This window comes from Peromyscus leucopus, chromosome 7, assembly GCF_004664715.2.
Source record: "Peromyscus leucopus breed LL Stock chromosome 7, UCI_PerLeu_2.1, whole genome shotgun sequence".
In the NCBI taxonomy this organism is placed as follows: domain Eukaryota; kingdom Metazoa; phylum Chordata; class Mammalia; order Rodentia; family Cricetidae; genus Peromyscus; species Peromyscus leucopus.
The window spans coordinates 83,194,151-83,212,925 of NC_051069.1; the positions used below are offsets into that span (position 1 = coordinate 83,194,151).

Genomic DNA, 18,775 nt, shown 5'->3' on the forward strand with positions numbered 1-18,775 from the left:
ACACATATTTCACATCAGATGATCTAAGTTGATATAACTGGGCTCAAAGCAAGGAAGCCTCTTACAATATTCTGTTAATTAGCATATACATGTTCCTTTAATAAACAGAATTTATTCTGAGGTTTTTACAGTATTTAAAATGAAAATCTTGAGGATTCACTCTGGCACTTTCTACAAACTTCTTAGAATTTTTCAGTGACCAGCATCAGATGTGACCTAATGAAATGAGAAATTGCCCATCTATTACTATTAATATACTCCCAGAATTATATATTCTAATTTAGAGTGTCTTGTTAGTGTGGCTTGGGGCCAGCAACAATGATACCACCGGGGCCCATATCAGAAATGCAGAATCTTGGACCCCACACTAGTCCTCTGGTTCTGTGTATTTGGTTTAAACATTGGAGCATAAAAAGTGATGACTTAGAAAACTTGTGTTGAACCCTGACCACATCTTAGAACAATGGACAGACTTTAACAACATGACACTGGGAACCCACCTTATTTTGTCTAAAGTCTGCCTTATTTTGTCAGAAGTTAGCCAGTATCATAGCCTTCAAATGATTCGTATTCATTATCATAGCCTTTAGATGATTCTAATATACAGCAAAATTTATGAGCCCATGAATTAGGCAATCTACTAGAGAAATTCACTGAGCTGAAACTTTATCCACAGCACATTCACTGATTCCACTTGTCTTGATAGCCATTTTTCCTTCCTATGCTGTGACTTTCTTTTCTTCTTTCTCCCATAATCATGTCTGATCCTAATGCCTTCTTCCTCCTGACCATGATGCCCCTTCTCAGGGTGTGTGGCCCTTTAATATGTGTGGCTGGATTTGTGTTGTCTTCAGGATCCCTTTCAGCCTTGCACAAGTGTATTTGAAATCATTGACACTGAGTGGTGGTGGGTAGGCTCTGTGCTAGACACAGCTCCTTTTCACATTTGAATGGCTACTGCTATGCTAGACAGGGAATGTGAGAAGCATAAAATCAGGATGCCCTGTCAGGCTCTGCCTATACGTAGTGCTTTTTTTTTTTTTTTCCAGATTTCTTTTCTCTTCTACATTCAATATTGCAATTATGCCCATTCCATATTCATGTTAGGGTTTAGATCATATTTATTCCAAGAACCTGAAGGCACTTCACAGAAGGGAGTCTTAATCTCCAACAGGCAACTGTGTAGTTTTCTGGAGCAGCAGGAACTATCATAAAAATGCAAGGATGAGTGAAGCTTCCAGAGGATGCTGGGATGGAAGCAGAGGCAAGAAAAAAATGGATTCATCTTTCTTCCAATGGTTTCAAGGTCACAGACTGGGATCCCATCCAGGATTAAATAACAATGTATTTGATCACAGCTTGCTGTCTGCAGTATTTTCCCCTCTTGAAAAATCACAATGGGTAGTGGTAGGTTCACAGGAAGCCAAGTACAGAACTGGCTGGAAGAAAACCATGGAAGGCACAGGACTCTACAACTGCAGTCCATGCCCAGAGGGAACATCTTCTGGACTCTATCTGAACCTGAAATAGGATAAGATGGTTTCCACCAGAAACAAAAGTCATAGTGATGGACTTTTAAAACTTGGGAAACGAAAGCACAGCTACGTTAAATTGCCTTCTTAATACTAAATAGTAAAAAATAGAAATGTTTTAAAATCTCATTTATATTAATTGTTGATTTTACCTGTTTATAAAATGTGAATTATGATGGCTGTCCAACTGATATCTCTCTCTATCTCTCTCTCTCTCTCTCTCTCTCTCTCTCTCTCTCTCTCTCTCACACACACACACACACACACACACAGACACACACACATTTCAGTAAAATTGTAACATGTGGGGTGATAATACTCCTACCAAGAGCCATAGAATGTCTAACAAAATCCCCAGTAGCAGGAATGAGAAACTTCCTGTGAATTGTTGTCTAGAGGAGTCCAAGAGGCTCCCAAAATAATATAGGGCATTGCTGTTGCCCTTGGTTGCCTTGTAGAAATTGAAGGTAAGTCCCTATTGCTAAAGACATCACACACTTCAGACACTAGGCTCTGATAATGTGTGCTGGAGCTGACTAGAAAGCCTCCTTCCTGGAGGTTAGTTTTCATTGTAACACAAGATGATGTGCTAAGGAAGGAATGCAATCTGTAGTGTACGCCTATGAACCACAACTATGACCAGCATGGCAAGAAGTCCCCAATGGTGCAATAGTGGCACTTACATTTTAACTGTAACCAACAGAAATCTAACTGAACTTAATAAGGCCTCCTAAACAGGAGGAAAATCATATATGGGACTGGAAGCCTAGCCAACTGCATGTGGCTAGTGAGGTCATGGATCTTAGAGGAGAACCTGCTCTTGCCACTTCCTTAAACCAGCATTGTTCCTGACTGCATTCAAAACACTTATAGTGTAGGTAAGTGTAAATCTCACACCCTATCAAAGAGCCTTTTGGCTGCAGCAGGAGACCGTTGCAGAAAACCACAACTAGTAAAAATGCTTCGCAACACTTTATGGTAGGATGCTCATCTCCAACTGATACATCTACAAAAATGCTACTACCCCCAAGACTTAGGGAACATTGCAAGAAGCGGGTGGGGGATGGAAAGATGGTAAGAGCCAGAGGACCAAGAAGTCTAATATGAGATTGTGCCTTTTCTGACAGGGAAGCTGCACCCATGAATCTCAACAACATGGCTGGCTAAACAAGACCTGAACAATTCCAACACGAGTTGACATCCAAATGTAGATGAGGGGGAAATCCCACAGGTCCTTAGATGAAGAGTTCCAAGTAGTTAACTGCTGAGAGAGGGAGAATTAGTCTGTCCTAGGAATGAGCCCCCTGATTGGTTATCCAATACCAAAATGGTTAGCCTTAAAAGCATAAACATTCAGGTAATATTAAATGGACCCAGAAGGCTGTATTTTTATGCTTGTTCATTTACATGTACCTGTAACAACAATGGTTAAAGAAGAGGCCATGAGCTGGGGGTTTGGGGGTAAGGAGGGGTAGCAGTAGGAGTGAAGGTATGATGTAATTATATTCTAATTAAAGAAAATAATAAAGAATTTGTAAATGGAGCTCAACACAGGACAGGCCTATCTCATGTCCCAGTAGTAAGTGGCAGATGGTGATGGCTCTAAGATTACCAATGGTTGGGTTTTCTTTGTTTATCCGTGAGTATTTTTGTTTGTTTGTTTGTTTTCCTATGTCAAGAAATCGCCTTGAATAAAACAGGATTTACAGTTCAGGAAAGCAATCAGAAGTTGGGAAGCCCACATAGCGCTGGAGCTCTGTGAACAGGATCGTTATCTGGATGCATCATTCAAGTTCCACACATATGTCAGCTGACTCTCACAGCCTGCTCAGAGCCCTCAAAGTCCCCAAAGCCAAGCATTTCTCAGTTAACTTGAACTGGACCTCTCACAGACACACTTTCTTTTATGAATTCTCCTGATTCAGATGACTTCTCCCTTCCTAAGGGTAGAAATCATGTGCTGGAATAGTTTTGTATTTTTTCACAGGATTCAACAGAGACTTTTACGGAAGTAAATGCTTACTAAGACCATGGAATATGAGAAACAGTGACAAGAAGGGAGGAGGAGATTATGAATTTGACACCCATAAGAGCCACATGGCCCAAGAGACACTCAAAGGTCCATATAATCCTGCCATCTGGAATTCCCTTTGCCATCTTTTGCTCCTAATCATAATGAAGCAAAATCACTATGTTCAAACTCCTCTTTGTGAGCCCCAGTGAGACATGAACAGCTTCCTAGCATCTCACTGATCTGAAATTGATTCAAGTTCCATCCCTGCTCTCTGTCTGGAAAAAGACTTGAGTCCCCTTCTAGTCAGATGCCTAAGAGTTGCTTGTCTCAATTTCTTCTTTTTCCAGATTCTCTTCTACTCATTATGATCTCACTTTACACTCTAATGGCCCTAAATTAATTGGTCCTCTTGACACTGCTCAACTTCTCTGACCTTATTAGAACATCTCCTCCCTTTGATGCCTGTGACACTCACATCTCTGGAGACAGATTCCTGGCCTCTCTGTTTTCTTCATCCTCGTTTAACTTTCTTGAAGTGACAGGGTCCCCAGGCCTCAGCAGTGGACCTTCTTCTACTGCATGTTCTTTCTAGACTTTTATCTATATCCAAGACTAGACTAATGCACCTCAAATATTTGCTCTCAGGTCTGAGTTATAAGCAAACCCCTTACTGATCTATTTCAGACACCCAACAGCTTCTCATGTTTGCTGAATGAAGAAATTTAGTATTCAAATTAATGAACTCCTGATTGACGAAATGAATGAAATTGGCTGAAAGACCCAGTTCCATGCAACATAGCACTAAGGACTCATGATTTTTCCAGTGGGGCATTACTATTGAATGTATGCCCCAGTAAAAACCAAGTGTGATACTGAGACCATCAACAGCACATAAACAAATAAATAGGAAAAATTCGAATTCGAAGGGAAACATTTAGGCACAGAGTTCAGAAATCCATGAGCTGAAGAGACAGCTTAAAGCTTTGGAGTGGGCACTGTTTTTCTAGACAACCTGAGTTTAGTTCCCAGCCCCCATATTGAGTGGCTCCCAACTGCCTGTAACTCCAGATACATGGGACCCAACATCTTCTGAACTCAACAGGTCCCTGTACACACACACACACACACACACACACACACACACACACACACACATATATGTTGTGGAATATTATTTTAACTATGTAAAGATTTGTTACATTAGTTTATGAATATTATCTGTGTAAAGGTATGTGGCATTTGTTTGATGATGTAAGGGTGTGTTTAATTATGTAAACATGTGTTGCATTTGTTGCACCTTGCCTGCCTAAGGCACCTGATTGGTTGAATAAAAAGCTGAACAGCCATTAGCTAGGCAGAGGAGAGACAGGTGGGGCTGGTAGGTAAAGAGAATAAAGGAGAGAGAAGAATGAGAGAAGAGAAGGAAGAGAAAACAAGGGAGAAAGAGAGGGAAACGTCTGAGGCCAGCTAGGTAGCCACCATCCAGCAGACACAGAGTAGGACATATAGAAAGAAAAGTAAAAAGCCCCAAGGCAAAAGGTAGATAAAGAGAAACAGGTTCATTTAAGAGCTAGCCAGAAACAAGACTAAGCTAGGCTGATCATTCAAAACTAATAATAAGTCTCTGTGTCATGATTTGGGAGCTGGTTAATGGCTCCAAAAAAGAAAACCTGGTACGTATACACATAATTATAAATAAAATAAATCTTTAAAAATTTTCAGAAATTCAGGTGCACATTGATTCTGGGGCCTGTGGGTCCCAGATTGCCTCAATAGTGAGTAAATTTCATATAGTTGCCTGTTCTTTGTGCTCAGGCAGATATGTGATCCTTCAGTGCTAATGGAAATAACCCAGGCTTCCCTCGCTTAGCCGTTACGAGTTCAATGCAAAAATCCTCCTTTCTTGGTGATATAGACATAGCTTAACGATAGTTATTTTTTTTTTAAAGAAAAGGAGGGAAGAGAAATTTTTTAAAACACAGAGATTAAAATGACATATTTTGAAATTACCCAAGCAGCTGGATGCTCTGGAACTTTTTGTTTTGAAACATTTTCCCAGCATGCCTTTAGGTCTGTAGTTTAGAGAGTGTGAGACAAGATGAAGAAATTTAAAATTAGTACGTGCCTCATGAACACTCAGTAAAATATGTTGAGCATACTTTCCCCAAATTCTCTCGCCCAGTGCCCTCCAGTAGAGCGAGTGATACACTGCCATCTTGTTACTCTGGTGACTGTGGCTGAGTCCCAGCCCTGTGGTCTCCATTGCACCTGTGCACCACTCTCCAAAGACTCGCACAGAGTGGACGGCATGTTTCTGTGAGAGCCCAAGTGGACATCAGCGTTATCAACGGCTGTGCTTCTGATGCGGCAGCCCCGCACTCGGGAGGCATCTAATTTCAGGGAGCCCTGGCGACCTCTGTCTCTGGTTTGCCATGCCAAGACACCTAAACGGGTTTCTGTGAAGTGCTGATGGAAGACAGCACTCTATGAAAGTGTATGGCTGCTAATGAGTTCACTTTTCAGCCTCCCAGTTAATGTAATCTTACCTAATTGCCATATTAATAACAATGTAGCAATGACAATAGCGTGCCAATATGGGAAGAGCAGAGTAAGAATAACTTGTTGCAGTTAGCAGTGATAGTGATATTGTTAGATCAGTACCAGGGAAAATGACTAAAATAAGCTCATACTGTGCTGGGTTCAGTTTTTTGGAGATTTTCTTTTTGCGCTGCTTTATTTATTTATTTATCACTTTATTTATTATGTTAATTCAAGGAAGTAACTGTGATTATAATTACTTTTGTCCAGTAGTTCATCTGGAGTAAATTATTAATTTATATTTGTAAAGCAAATGTGTATAGATCCCCACCCACACACTAACTTCATAAGTATTCCAAAGCATTGCAAAGCTATGCTATGCGCTAAGCTTTTGTGTTTGTCCACCCAGATTCAACTCAACGGAAGCTCACTGTGTGACTGTTTAACCTCTGTGACTCTTGATTGTCTCATTTGTGAAGAGTATAATTACAACGCCTTCCTCAGAGGACTATGAGGATTAAATAGCACAATGACTATCTATTGTCTGTAACAGAGCTCACTAATGTGCATTATTGTTTGTTTCTACCATGGCTATTATTTTAAAAGAATTAGAAAAATGCAGTAAAGCAGAAGAAAAGTTCACATTTAATTCCTTTTATGTAACTGCTATTAACAGTAATAATGGATCCTATGCTGTTCTAGTTAGCTTTCTATTGCTGTGTTAAAGACCATGACCAAAAGCAACTTTGGGAGATGTAGGGGTGAGATGCAGGGGTATTTGGGTGTGGGGTAGTCAGGGAGTGGGATGTGGTGACTTAGGCCTTACTGGGCCAGGGAGGGAGTGAAGAGAAGACAAGCAGATGGACACAGGGACAGAAAGCTGGGATCAGGTGGTCTGGGCACCCCAGAAGAATAGCATGGAGCGGCTTCAGGCTGAAAATCCCCTGGGGGAGAAAACTGTAGTGGATATTTTCTACACACACTATCAATACCCACACTCAGAACCTCAAGGAAGGCTTTGCCAGTTCTCTCTGGGTCTTACCTGGGGAAAGCTTTGCCATTCACATGGGCTTGGGGTCCCTGGTATGGCTGTGCCTGTGTCAACAATGTACATCCACACAGGACCTCATACACTCAGGGTGTCCTCGGCTCCTCACCAATAACGATAGCCAGATCACACCTGAGACTATGAGAACTTGGTGCTCTGTGTTGAAGACAGTCACCTCAACATCCAAAGTAGTCCCAGAATAGCTGTCTATCACTGGAGAGATGACCAGCAGTTACTCAGTCCTCAAGGCTGAGGCCTTAGTAGTCCCAACACAGCACTAGAGGCCTGGAAAGTACGTGGACAGCCGCTGGTCCCTAAACCAAAATGAAAGCTTGGAAACTCGGGTTTTAGCAGTGGTAGCAACAGTGGGACAAATCAACTCACCGGTGTGATGGAAGGCCATGCCAGCCAAAGATGACCTTCCTTTTAGCTACTCAGATAAGGAGTTAAAGGTGCTGCCCACAGTCAAGGTGGGCCGTTGCACATCAATCAAGGCAGTTCCTCAGGAGTGGATCCCTACTCAGGAGATTTTAATTTGTGACAAGTTGACCTAAGAACCAATCATGATAGAAGAAAAAGGGTTTATCTGGCTTCTACTTCCATGTCATAGTCCGTTGTTGAGGGAAGTCAGAGCAGAGACCTGGAGGCAGGAACTGAAGCAGAGACAATGGAGGAATGCTGTTTACTGACTCATTCCCCATGGCCTGCTCATTTTGCTTCCTTATACTGCCCGGGACTGTCTGACCAGGGTAGTAGCTGGGATCCCTACACCAATTACTAATCAAGAAAATTCCCCATAGACTTGCTTGCTTACAAGCCAATCTGATGGAAACATGTATCCTTTTCTCAGATGACCCTGGCCTGTGTGAAGTTAACAAAGTCTAGCCAGGATACATGCTTACAGTTTTTGTTTGTTTGTTTGTTTTGTTTTGTTTTGTTTTTGCTTGAACTGATGTCTAAATTTACTCAACTTCAAAATTTTTAAATTTATTATTTATTAAATTTTGTTAATAAATTTTCTGTACCCAACATATTCTTGTATATAATTTTAATGGTTGAATATTGGCCAGTCTTATATGCTGTAACTGTTTTTTGAACTGTTGCTCTAAAAAATACTTGTGATCTGAAAAAAAACTGAATATATATGTATCAGGACAGATTTGATTAATTTATTGGTATTAATCCAAGGAAAAACTGATGAAATACAGACTACCTTGATAGTACTTTTCAGGTGAATTGCCGTATTGGCTTATATAAGGGCATCAGCTTTGTCTACAGCCATTGTACAAACATGGCTTCTAGCTTCCTCTTAGCTTCACTAAGCACAGGCAGTAGGTATGTGTGTTGTTTTCTTTTTCCCAAATTAATGGCTTCTGAACAATATACCATAAGTCTATTTCAACTCAGAGTTTCTTCTTCCACCAAATTAACTAGTAGATCCAGAACTCGGGGATAGGATCATAGTTCGTAATGTTTACCGTGGTTCTGTAGCCTGGTGGTGCTCAGTGTCTGAAGTACAGTTCCGGTGGGAAGGATCTTCGTGAAGCTGGGATGTGAAAAGGGCTGAAAGGAACAATAATGAAGATCATTCCTCTGTCCAGGTTGTCATTGTCCAAAATGTCACAGGGCCGTCCATACTTGCAGATTCCCACCAAGGGAATGATGTTGGTAACAGATACTATTTACATTTCATTTTTGTCTGTGCTACTAAATCATATGGTCAATGAAGGCACAGACCTTGGTTCATTAATTCTTAGTAGAGGACCTGATATAGTAGGTGTGCAATAAAATATATATTGAACAACAACAAAATAAGCTCAATGAAGCTTCCTGGGATCTGGTGGGAGATTTTGTATTTGGTGGCCAGTTTGTGGCTGCTGGGGTTACCCTTGACTGAGGCCCTGGGACTTGCCTCTTTACAGCCCCTGTGTCATACCTTACTGGAACAGTGTTTGCTAATATTGAGTACATTCAGTCTGGTTAAGATTCAGTTCCTCTCCTGGAATCCATGCTCTGCAGAGCCATGTTGGGTGTCTTATCTCTAGTTTACTGTGGATCCACTCAATAAGTTCAATGCAGAGGATGGTGTCAGCCTCAAGTTTTTAAGGATATTCCAGTCCTGCCCCTTGGACTGTCTAGAGTGATTACTTCATGGCATGGCTAAGAGTCCATTGCATGAGACAGCTTATCGGTATAGTGGAAAGTAAAAAGCCATTCTTCAGGTAACACATTATGGTGGCAAAAATCTCCGGCATTGGAACCAGGCTGTCTCAATTCAAGCCCTAGCATCCTGCTTAATTTGCCATGTTAAATAGGTTACTGCGTCACACTGTGTAAATACTGTTGACCTTACAGGATCGACTGCAGATTAAGTTAATTAAAGCACGTGAAGAGACAAAAAGTGTAAACAAATATTTCCCATCTCCATCTTCTCAGAGCAGTAGGAAGCAGCTCCCTGAGAGGGCTAAGGGCACTGGACACCAGATGTTGCTTGTGTGATTCATCCTCTATTATTGTTACCCTATCTGATGAATCAAGGTACCGAAGGCTAGACAGTTCTAATAATACCCTGCATCATATAGCTTGAATGTGATAGTGACTGTTCAAATGCAGTTCTTTCTGAAATATCCCCTTAAGGAGGTAGTTCTCTTAACAGAATTGAAAGTGTTTGTATCACTGTGGAAATCGTTAAGTTCTAATAATTGATATTTAGCTGTTTCTTAACCATGCTCAAAACCTCAGCACATTAAAAAAAAAAAAAAACGTAAACTGCAGGTACATATAAGGATTTCAACATCTGTCTAGAGATTGGATGGGCTGCAGTTTCTAAGGACTATTGCTGATTTTAAATTATATTGGTACTGAGGGTCAATTCACCAATCTCTATATTTTCTTTCTTAGGGGTTAAGCAAAAATCAATGCTTTAAATAAATAAATAAAAGCTTTAAAGTTTTCATTAGCATATGTTAATTAAATATGATAGTGGGTTTGTAATGATATTTTCATACATTATGTGTATGACATATTTTGGTCATATTAACCCCCCCATTGCCCTCTCTTGTTCTCCTCCCTCTTCAGCAGACCCCCACCCCTTCTCAGCTAGTACCCCTTGTACTTTCACTTCTTAATTTTATTTTAGATTTTTTTGTTTTGGTAAATAAGCTTAATTAAGGTTACTTATAGAAGGAGCATGAGTGATGTACTATTTACAGGAGCTTGGGCAACTTAGCCCATGTCTTTTCTGGTTTTACCTAGAGAATCGCTTTAGGTTTTCCATGATCGTAATGCTGTCTCGTGCAGTGTACTCTCAGCCACATCATGACTCAGTAAGGCTTTTGACCAGGTTTAGAGTACCAGATGTGAATTCCCTCCAGGGAAGTAGGCCCCAAATTCAATCAGAAAATAATGTGACTCCCTCAGTGTGTGTGACTACACAACTATCTCAGCAGTGGGCACGTCTTGCTTGGGAGGTCACGACTGTTGCTTGCGGGGTACATGACTAAGACTGTTGATGACAGCAGTAGGTAGATGGTCCCAGCACTGTGAAAGCTAGCTGGGAGAAGGCAAGCTTCCCTCTCAGTTCCAGCTTGACTTCTCCGTGTTCTGCAACCCAAGGATATGGCAACTAGTGCAGGTGGGCAACCGGCGGCAGTGATAGAAGCCTGTATTGCTAATCCCTTCTGGGGCTCCTAGGGAGGAAGTCTACCCCTGGCACTGGGATTTTCATTCCCTAACCTCGCAACTTCTGGAACTGGCTTACTTTTAAAACCATAGGATGATGGCAAATTATGACCCAGAGATGTTGCATTTCGTGTTGTAGAGATATTAAGTTACCCTTTAAATCTTCTTTAAAGAGCATCCTTCTTTGCAAAACCAAATATATAATCATTTCAGTGTTGTCTTCAATGCTGTTGAAGCCGGTGTGCTCTTACCTGACGGCTGCTTCTCCACTCAAAGTGAGAAAGTCCTGACACTAGGAGCAAGGGAGGCGTATCTGTGGGAAAGGGGCTGCTGGGCTGTGGTGTGACTGCAGAAGCCAGCTGTCTTCTCACCACAGCAGACACCCCTAGCCGATAAAACAAGAAAAACTGAAAAGAAATCCCTTTCCAGACATCAACACAGCCCTTAGATCTGTAGGCACGATTTGATGGGCCACGTTTGACAATTTTTTACGTCTTTGAAGCTTACCTTATTTTCCATGGCATATGATATCAAATGCTCCATTACCATTTGCTAGATGAATGGATTGTGATATTTAGTGAACATGCTCTTCAGAGCTGAGAGATCATAGGGGCCATGAGTTGGTGGGATTGGTGGTTTCCACATGGTACCTATCAAGAAAGCTCATTAGAATGTTCTCTAAGGTAGCATGGATTTACCCAGGATCCAGTTTGATGTTTAAAGGTCTTCTGTTTCTCTTCTACAGGTTAATTATGTATGGCTTTGTGAAGGCCATGGTGTATGCTGGCCAGCTGAAGAGTGGAGACTTCCATTTCACTGACTGTTTATTTTTTGGCTCACTGATGTCTGCTACAGATCCAGGTAACTGTTCAAATAATGCATTTCTTTCTTTGTAGAACCAAACATTTAAACTGGCAGTTTCTCCACGGGCAGTCATCTAGTCTCCCTGGTGATAACTCTTCATTCCTCATCACAGGCTGTTGACACATCTGCAAGTGAATTAAATAAAAAAAAATCAAGAAAGAAAAGGAAAAAGAAATAGGTGAGATCAGACAGCTCCCAAGAAATTGGTCAGAAAGCAGTCTCCATAGTGGAAGGGACTTGGTAAAGCCATTGCTGCTTCTCTCAAACACAGAGTCATTCTAAGCTGTTGTACTTAAGTTCGTCTCTATTCAACATATCTTCTTTCAAAGTTGAATTAAATAGTTTAAAGATTCTTTTAAAGCTGTTTGCTGTGGGACTTTTTAAACATGTCAAGGAAAGGGAGCAGAGTAAAGATAATTGGCACCTACCCCCTTACTAGCCAAATATGAGCACATGTTTTCCATCCACTCCTGTTTATTATGATGGTATCACATTAAAGTGAATTTCAAGTATATTTTGGTATGCAGATACCATGAAAGTGACCATTATTGCCATTATAAAACCTACAACTATTCATGACCATGATTCAATAACATGAAACCTCCAGTCACTGTTTAAATATGCTCAGTTCACTTGTTATTGTCATTATTGGTTTGTTAGTAGTTTGTACAAAACATTTCCAAAGATGACATGTAATTAGTTGCAATGTCTCCATGTCCCCAATGTTTCTTAAATGGTTAAAGCTAGAGGCTTAATCAGGATCAGGTTCAACCTTTTCCTATCTGGATTACTTTAAAAATGATGCTGGGAGCATCACATAAGAAGGAAAGTGGTGACCACTGATTCAGCTTTTAGCGTAATCTATCACATTTGTGAATTGCCAGTCTAGCAAAGACTACCAGAATGTACCAGAGGAATGAAATGGGTTCCTTATAGGATATAATGAAAGAGAATGCTCACTGTGGGCGTGCAGGCTAGTTTTCTGTCAACCCAGCACAAGCTGGAGTCATCAGAGAGGAGGCAGCCTCAATTGAAAAAAAAAAAAAAAGTGCTTCCATAAGATTGGGGTATAGGCAGGCAAGCCTGCCGGGCATTTTCTCAATTAGTGTTTGATGGGGAAGGGCTCAGCCCATTGTTGGTGGGGCTGCCCCTTGGCTGGTGGTCCTGGGTTCTAGAACAAAACAGGCTCGGTAAGCCATGAGGAGCAAGCCAGGAAGCAGCACTCCTTCATTGCATCAGCTCCTGCCTCCGGGTTCCTGCCCTGTTTTGAGTTCCTGTCTTGACTTCCTTCAATGATAAATGGTGATGTGGAAGCATAAGCCAAATAAACCCTTTCCTCCCCAGTTGATTTGGTCATGGTGTTTCACCACAGCAATAGTACCCTTGACTAAGACAGTAGGGAACCGTGTGTTATCTCAGAGGGTGGAAGAAGAGAAGGACTTGTCACGGGGCTTGGGTTCCCATTTGTGATATTTAGGGAGTCAGGCTTTTGCTCTAGATGTGTCAAGAAGTAAAAGTAATTCCATGCTTATCCATTTAGTTAAGTCTTCCTTTAAAAGAGTTGAGACCAGACTAAGCCTACATCTATAAATGGTAAAGAAGCCATTTCCCTCTTCATGGTTAGAATAGGTGATGTTCTGTCAGTGTGGATTTGGATAATGCTCATTATTTATGCCTAGAGATGATTATTTAGTTCTTGCTGCTCCATCCTGCTCAGAGTGACCTTGCATGGGGTTGTTCTGTGGAACTGTTTATGTCCAACAAGGGAACCACTAGACCCAGTAGATGATAACAGCCAACACCCCCTGACCAGCAGTCCTGGCATCAGATGAGGTATACTGCACACTCTCAGGCTCAACCTCAGACCTCAGAATCTAACAGTGAACCCAGCTACTTCCTAGGCACAGGCATCTGACAAGCTCTACAGATTGCAGTTCCCTGTCTACCCATTGGCTGCCCCAGTTCCCACTGAAGGTCACTACTTAATCCAGTACAGTCTCCTCAAAAGAGTTTCGCTGTTCAGCTATTGGAGCACCCTATGGTGTAATATAAACAAACAACAAGAACCAAGCAAGACAAATGATTCTTTCCTCTAACTTACTAATTTCCAAAATAATGTGTCATTTCCATGGCATCCTCCATATGTTACTAGCAAGACAGGTCTTTAAAACACATCTTTCTGAACATGTGGATTTTTAACACAGCTGTTACTTTTCTTCTATGCTGGCTACTCTTTTTTTATGGTTAAAACACTCCATTTTCACAGGGGGGTCTTCAGGTTTCTACTGTATCTTTTTAATATGACTCTCATGGTCTTTGATTAAACTTTTTGCATTTAGATAGGTCTAGTGTTCCAGCTTTATCATCTATGATTTTCATCCCTCAATTTAAAAATCACTCATCTCTCCAAGGAGCCTTGGATCTTTTAAAAAGAAAATTCATTTAAGGACCACTTTTGCTACTGTTTTTGTTACTATTGGATGGGTAATTATTTTTAGACCTCTGTGTTTAGGCAAAGTTATACCAGAAATTCCTTTTAATATTTTCAGCTCGGTTTTAGGATTATAGACATTTTATTATGATGTCATGAATTTTAATTTGTATTTGCCTTTTTCTTCTGCTTCTTTTTCTTCCTCCTACTACATTAATATAATTTTTACTTGCTTAAAATATATACTCTCAAAATTATCTCACATACATTATTGCTAAAAATATAGCAACTGAAAATGGCTTAAGATTTTATGTGGTTATTTTTAGCCTTTGAGTATACCCCACTTGGGATGCAGTTAAAAGTTATTCCGTTTTTAAATCACTTGAAATTATTCCGATGTGTGGCTAAGCCCCAAGTCAATCATAATAATGCTCTTCTGTTTCACTGTGCTTTTTTGTTTTGTTTTGTTTAAAAAATTAGATTAAATATCCCCCGATTCAGAAATGAAAAGCCATGGGGTGGCAAGCCTAACTGCTAGTCCCGTCCCCTCTGCCCTGACTTTTGAGACATTTTGGTGGTTGTTGGATTACATTTCCACTTCCAGGCATACACACACACATGAAAACGCTCTAGTCTACACTGTGCTATACTGGCTATTTTTCTTAGCTGTATTTAATTAGCAGCATGTTGGACATTGGCAGCATCTAAAGATCTTTCTTGCTCCCTTTTACAGCTACAGAATAGGCCACTATTTAGCCAATCTCCTATCAATGGGCATTCAAGGGTGTCTTCTTGTGCTTTTAAATTAGCAATTGTGCTGCAATTAACAGCTCTTAAATTAACAGCTTTTCATGTGTTTTCAGTGTGTCTTTGGGAATGATTTCTAGGAATAGATATGCCTAGATAGTGAAATTCTCCCCTAAACTGTGTACCAGTTTGCATTCATGCTCATGATCTATTGAGGTTCATTTTCCTCACAGACACGCTGAGGCAAATTTAGGATCCCCCATAGGTTAAGGGATTTACATCTTGCTGTGGTTTGCCCAAGCATTTCTCTTATTATGAGTAAGACTAAACATTTATTTACATGTCGAGGGGACATAAGGATATTTTTTTTCAAACTCCGGTTTGGAGCCCACAGTGCAGATGAGGGAATCAGAGATCCATGTGGCATAAAGAGATAGACTGCACCACCCCCAGGGTGAACCACAACTTGGCTATTCCATCACTACTGAGAGATTTACATTGCATTTTCCAGAATGATTCCACACTACATCACATGCCCCAGGGAAATGCAGAGGTGACTTGGCAACAGCTGAAAACATAAGCTCAAGACAAAGGATGGCATCCCTAGTGATTTTTCTAGCTGGTTAGGGCTCCACTCTTCAGCTAAATCTGAACATTCTGCCTTTCAGTGTTGGGTCAAATTTCAGGTCACCTTTACGCAAATGTGTGTGTTGCAAAGCACCGCATCCTTTGTTTCCTGGTCTCAACAGTGAGTTTATTGCTACAGCCTGAGTTTGTTGAATTCTGACTGACTGAGCTGTCTCCAAGCACATCCGAGTTGTATTCAAGCTTTGGTCCTTCTGTTACTGGTGATACTCCCACGGTTCTGTTTGAACAACACAGAAAATGGACTGAAATGGTAGGAGGGGGGAGATCCAGCCTAGTCAACGGTTATTTACCTCCCTTGTATCAAATAACTGAATGGACAGATGAGTCCTTTAAAATCTCACATCGGCTTGCAGTCAGGAGGAGAATGCAGGAAACTGAGCCCACCTTCTGTGTCGAGCGTGGGCCAGCTGTGCACCTTTGGGCAGCTGCCTCACTCTCTTAAACTTCACAGATTCTCTCAGGTGGAAGATATGCAATCTCTTGCTTTCTCACCTCCTGACCTTTCAGATGAAGACACTACCTCTTCATCCGTAAACTGGAAAGTACCAACCACAGTCCTTACACCCTTCCAGCTCTAGCAGCCCGTTACTCTTATTTCTGTGAGATCTCTTTGAAAATTAACTTTAGTTTTAAAGAAAATGTAAAATCAACCCAAATCCAGTCAGCTGGTTAGTTTGGAATTCTAACCCCACTCAGGAATGTGGTCATGATTTCACACAGCAGAAGCCCCACAGTACATAGGCAAGAGCCCTGGCTTCCCCTCTTTTACTGAGAGCTAATTGTTATATTAAACACATTGAACCCACTCTCTACTAAATTGGTGTAATTTAAGATCTTCAATAACCTTAAAACACTTAGTTAATCTTACCCCACAATTATTCATTTATTGCCTAAATTCTCATGACTCACTAATTTATGAAAGAGAACCTGTGCTCTCCAGGCCTGACATTTCTTGGCCTTCTTTAAATGAATCCTTTCCCGGTTAGCTGCATCTGAGCCAGGGTTATTACCTACTCATATATATCTGTTAGAGAATCATGTTTAGACTCGATTCTTCCTGCTGGTTTCAGACTCTCTCCAGCTAGGTTTGGTTTACTTCACTTAGTAAATTTCCTAGTTTAGCTAGGATGAGTTGACCATAATTTGATTTTTCCCTCACTGATGAGGCCCCTGCTTCTACAATGATTAATGGCTGTGACAGTAAGTAGATACCTAGGGACAGACCCTGACAGAGACAGTGAAGGCTGGACAACAGGGTATAGGAGCATCCACTCAATCTATGAGGCAGCTTTTCTTCAGATAAATTCAGTATAAGGAGATCAAAAAGATGGGGCAAAGACAAAGAAATTTAAACACAGTAGCAAAAGGCTCCAATGTGGGGAATGAAGGTCTGACTGGATAACCCCACTGTCAGACGGTCAAGCCCATGAAAGGAACTGCTGCTCTCTCCTCCTGGCTCTTCCTTCACAGACTTGGAGCCATTAGGTAGATTGAGACCACCCAAGATAATGATTTTGACTCAGATTTCAATGCCCATTTAAGTGTGGTGGGTAAGAGAAGAGAGGGGTCTTTAAGGATCATGAAGACACAGACAGCCACCCAACAGGGCCACATGTCTTGAACGTGGCTGGTCCGTGTGTCTCGCTTCAGCTGTCACTCTTCTCACCCCACCTTCTTCAAGATCTCTGCTCAAGTGCCACCTTTGAAGTAACGTTAGCTTTGCCTGGCCTATTAAAACCTTGCCTGCCTCTCACCCCAGGCACTCAACATCCTCGCTCCATTTATTTCAACAGTACTTACCAGCACTGATTAGTTATTTTTATTGAGCTCTCTAATTATTGATGGTCTGTCCCCTAGGTGGCAAGGCTTTTCACCTATCTTTTAAAGCTAGTACGTCTACTGTCTGGAACAGTGGGTTTTCAATAAATTAATTAATGAGTACATTTGTGGAAGGAACTGTTAGAGCAAAGTCTGGAGCATTGAAAAGAATCTCCTCTGAATTTGAAATGGGAAGCAGTTGAACACGCAGGTCACTCTCGGTAATCAGATGTTTCATGGCCCTGGAAAGGATGGAGACATGAGGTACAGGTCAAACTCGGTATATAGAAATATTTGGTTTTGTCCTCTAAAAAGATACAGTCAGCTAAAATAAAAACGTGTGCATTTCTTTTCTAACCAAGTAGATAGAATTTCCTTCTCCCTGTCAGGTAGTCAGGTTGGCACTTTCCTGAGAAGAGCAAGCCATGGTTCATGGACATGTGGAAACTTAATAATGATGTAGGCATTTTAGATAGGAAGTTACTCAAAGTAATAGTGTCTTTTAGAAAAAAAAAAAAAAAGGAAGGACTCTATACATTCTTCCATGTATTAAGTAATCAACCAGAGAATTCTAAAACTCATCCTGGTATTTGACAAGAGTGGTATTTCCTGTGAGGTCTGGAGAGAGCTGCCTATGTGAGCACATGTGATCTGTGCCTCTTTGCGCTCCATCGTTTCTCCGTTTCTTCTTTGAATAAAAATGTCTTCATTTTCTATGCTGCAGCTGCACCGAGACTCACATGCAGCTGCCGCACTTTGAGCTCCAGAAGTATTATTTCAGAACTCGAAACTGGAGGATAACTCTGACTTCATAGACTTGGCTATTTCTCCCAGGAAAATCACTCCAGGCTGTCTTGGATTTGGGTCAGATTAGCTAAGGTGGGGGTCTACAGCCCTGTTTGGTAGCTTACAAGATATACATGGCTACTAATTACTTAGAATGTGACAGGCTTAGTCAATATGTACTATAAGCATAAATATACACTCTGTTCCAAAGACAATATTAAAAAGTATCTCATTGATAACTTTGTTGTTTCTGCTGTGCTGGAGATCGAACCCAGGGCCTTAAGTATCCTGGGCAGGTGCTGTGCCCCTGAAACATGAAACTAATTTCACCTGTTTATCTTCACTGTTTTTAATATGACCACTAAAAATTTAAAATTATGTGTGTTGCTTGCATTACATTATTGGGTAGATGCTTCAATAGAGCAATGTCAAAGGGCAGGGCTGTAAGCCAAATACATGATCCTTAATAAAAACACCACAACAATTTAAAGTTAAATAAAAGAATCAGGCATGCTTACAAGGTGTGATGGTTTGACTAAGAATGGCCCCATAGGCTATAGTTTTGAACACTTGGTCATTAGGGAGTGGCACTACTTAACAAGGATTAGAAGGTGTGGCCTTTTTGGAGGAAGTGTGTCACTAGGGGTGGGCTTTGGAGTTTCAAATGC

The 18,775-nt window shown here is 41.0% G+C and overlaps 1 protein-coding gene across 1 annotated transcript in view; it reads left to right on the forward strand.

The window, feature by feature from the left end:
• The window catches only part of Slc9a9 (solute carrier family 9 member A9), a 551,705-nt gene that overhangs the window by 133,253 nt on the left and 399,677 nt on the right, over positions 1–18,775 (forward strand). The window contains exon 5 of the mRNA XM_028865996.2: positions 11,559–11,674. Coding sequence (XP_028721829.1) covers positions 11,559–11,674 — 116 coding nt within the window. The remainder of the gene's footprint in view (positions 1–11,558; positions 11,675–18,775) is intronic.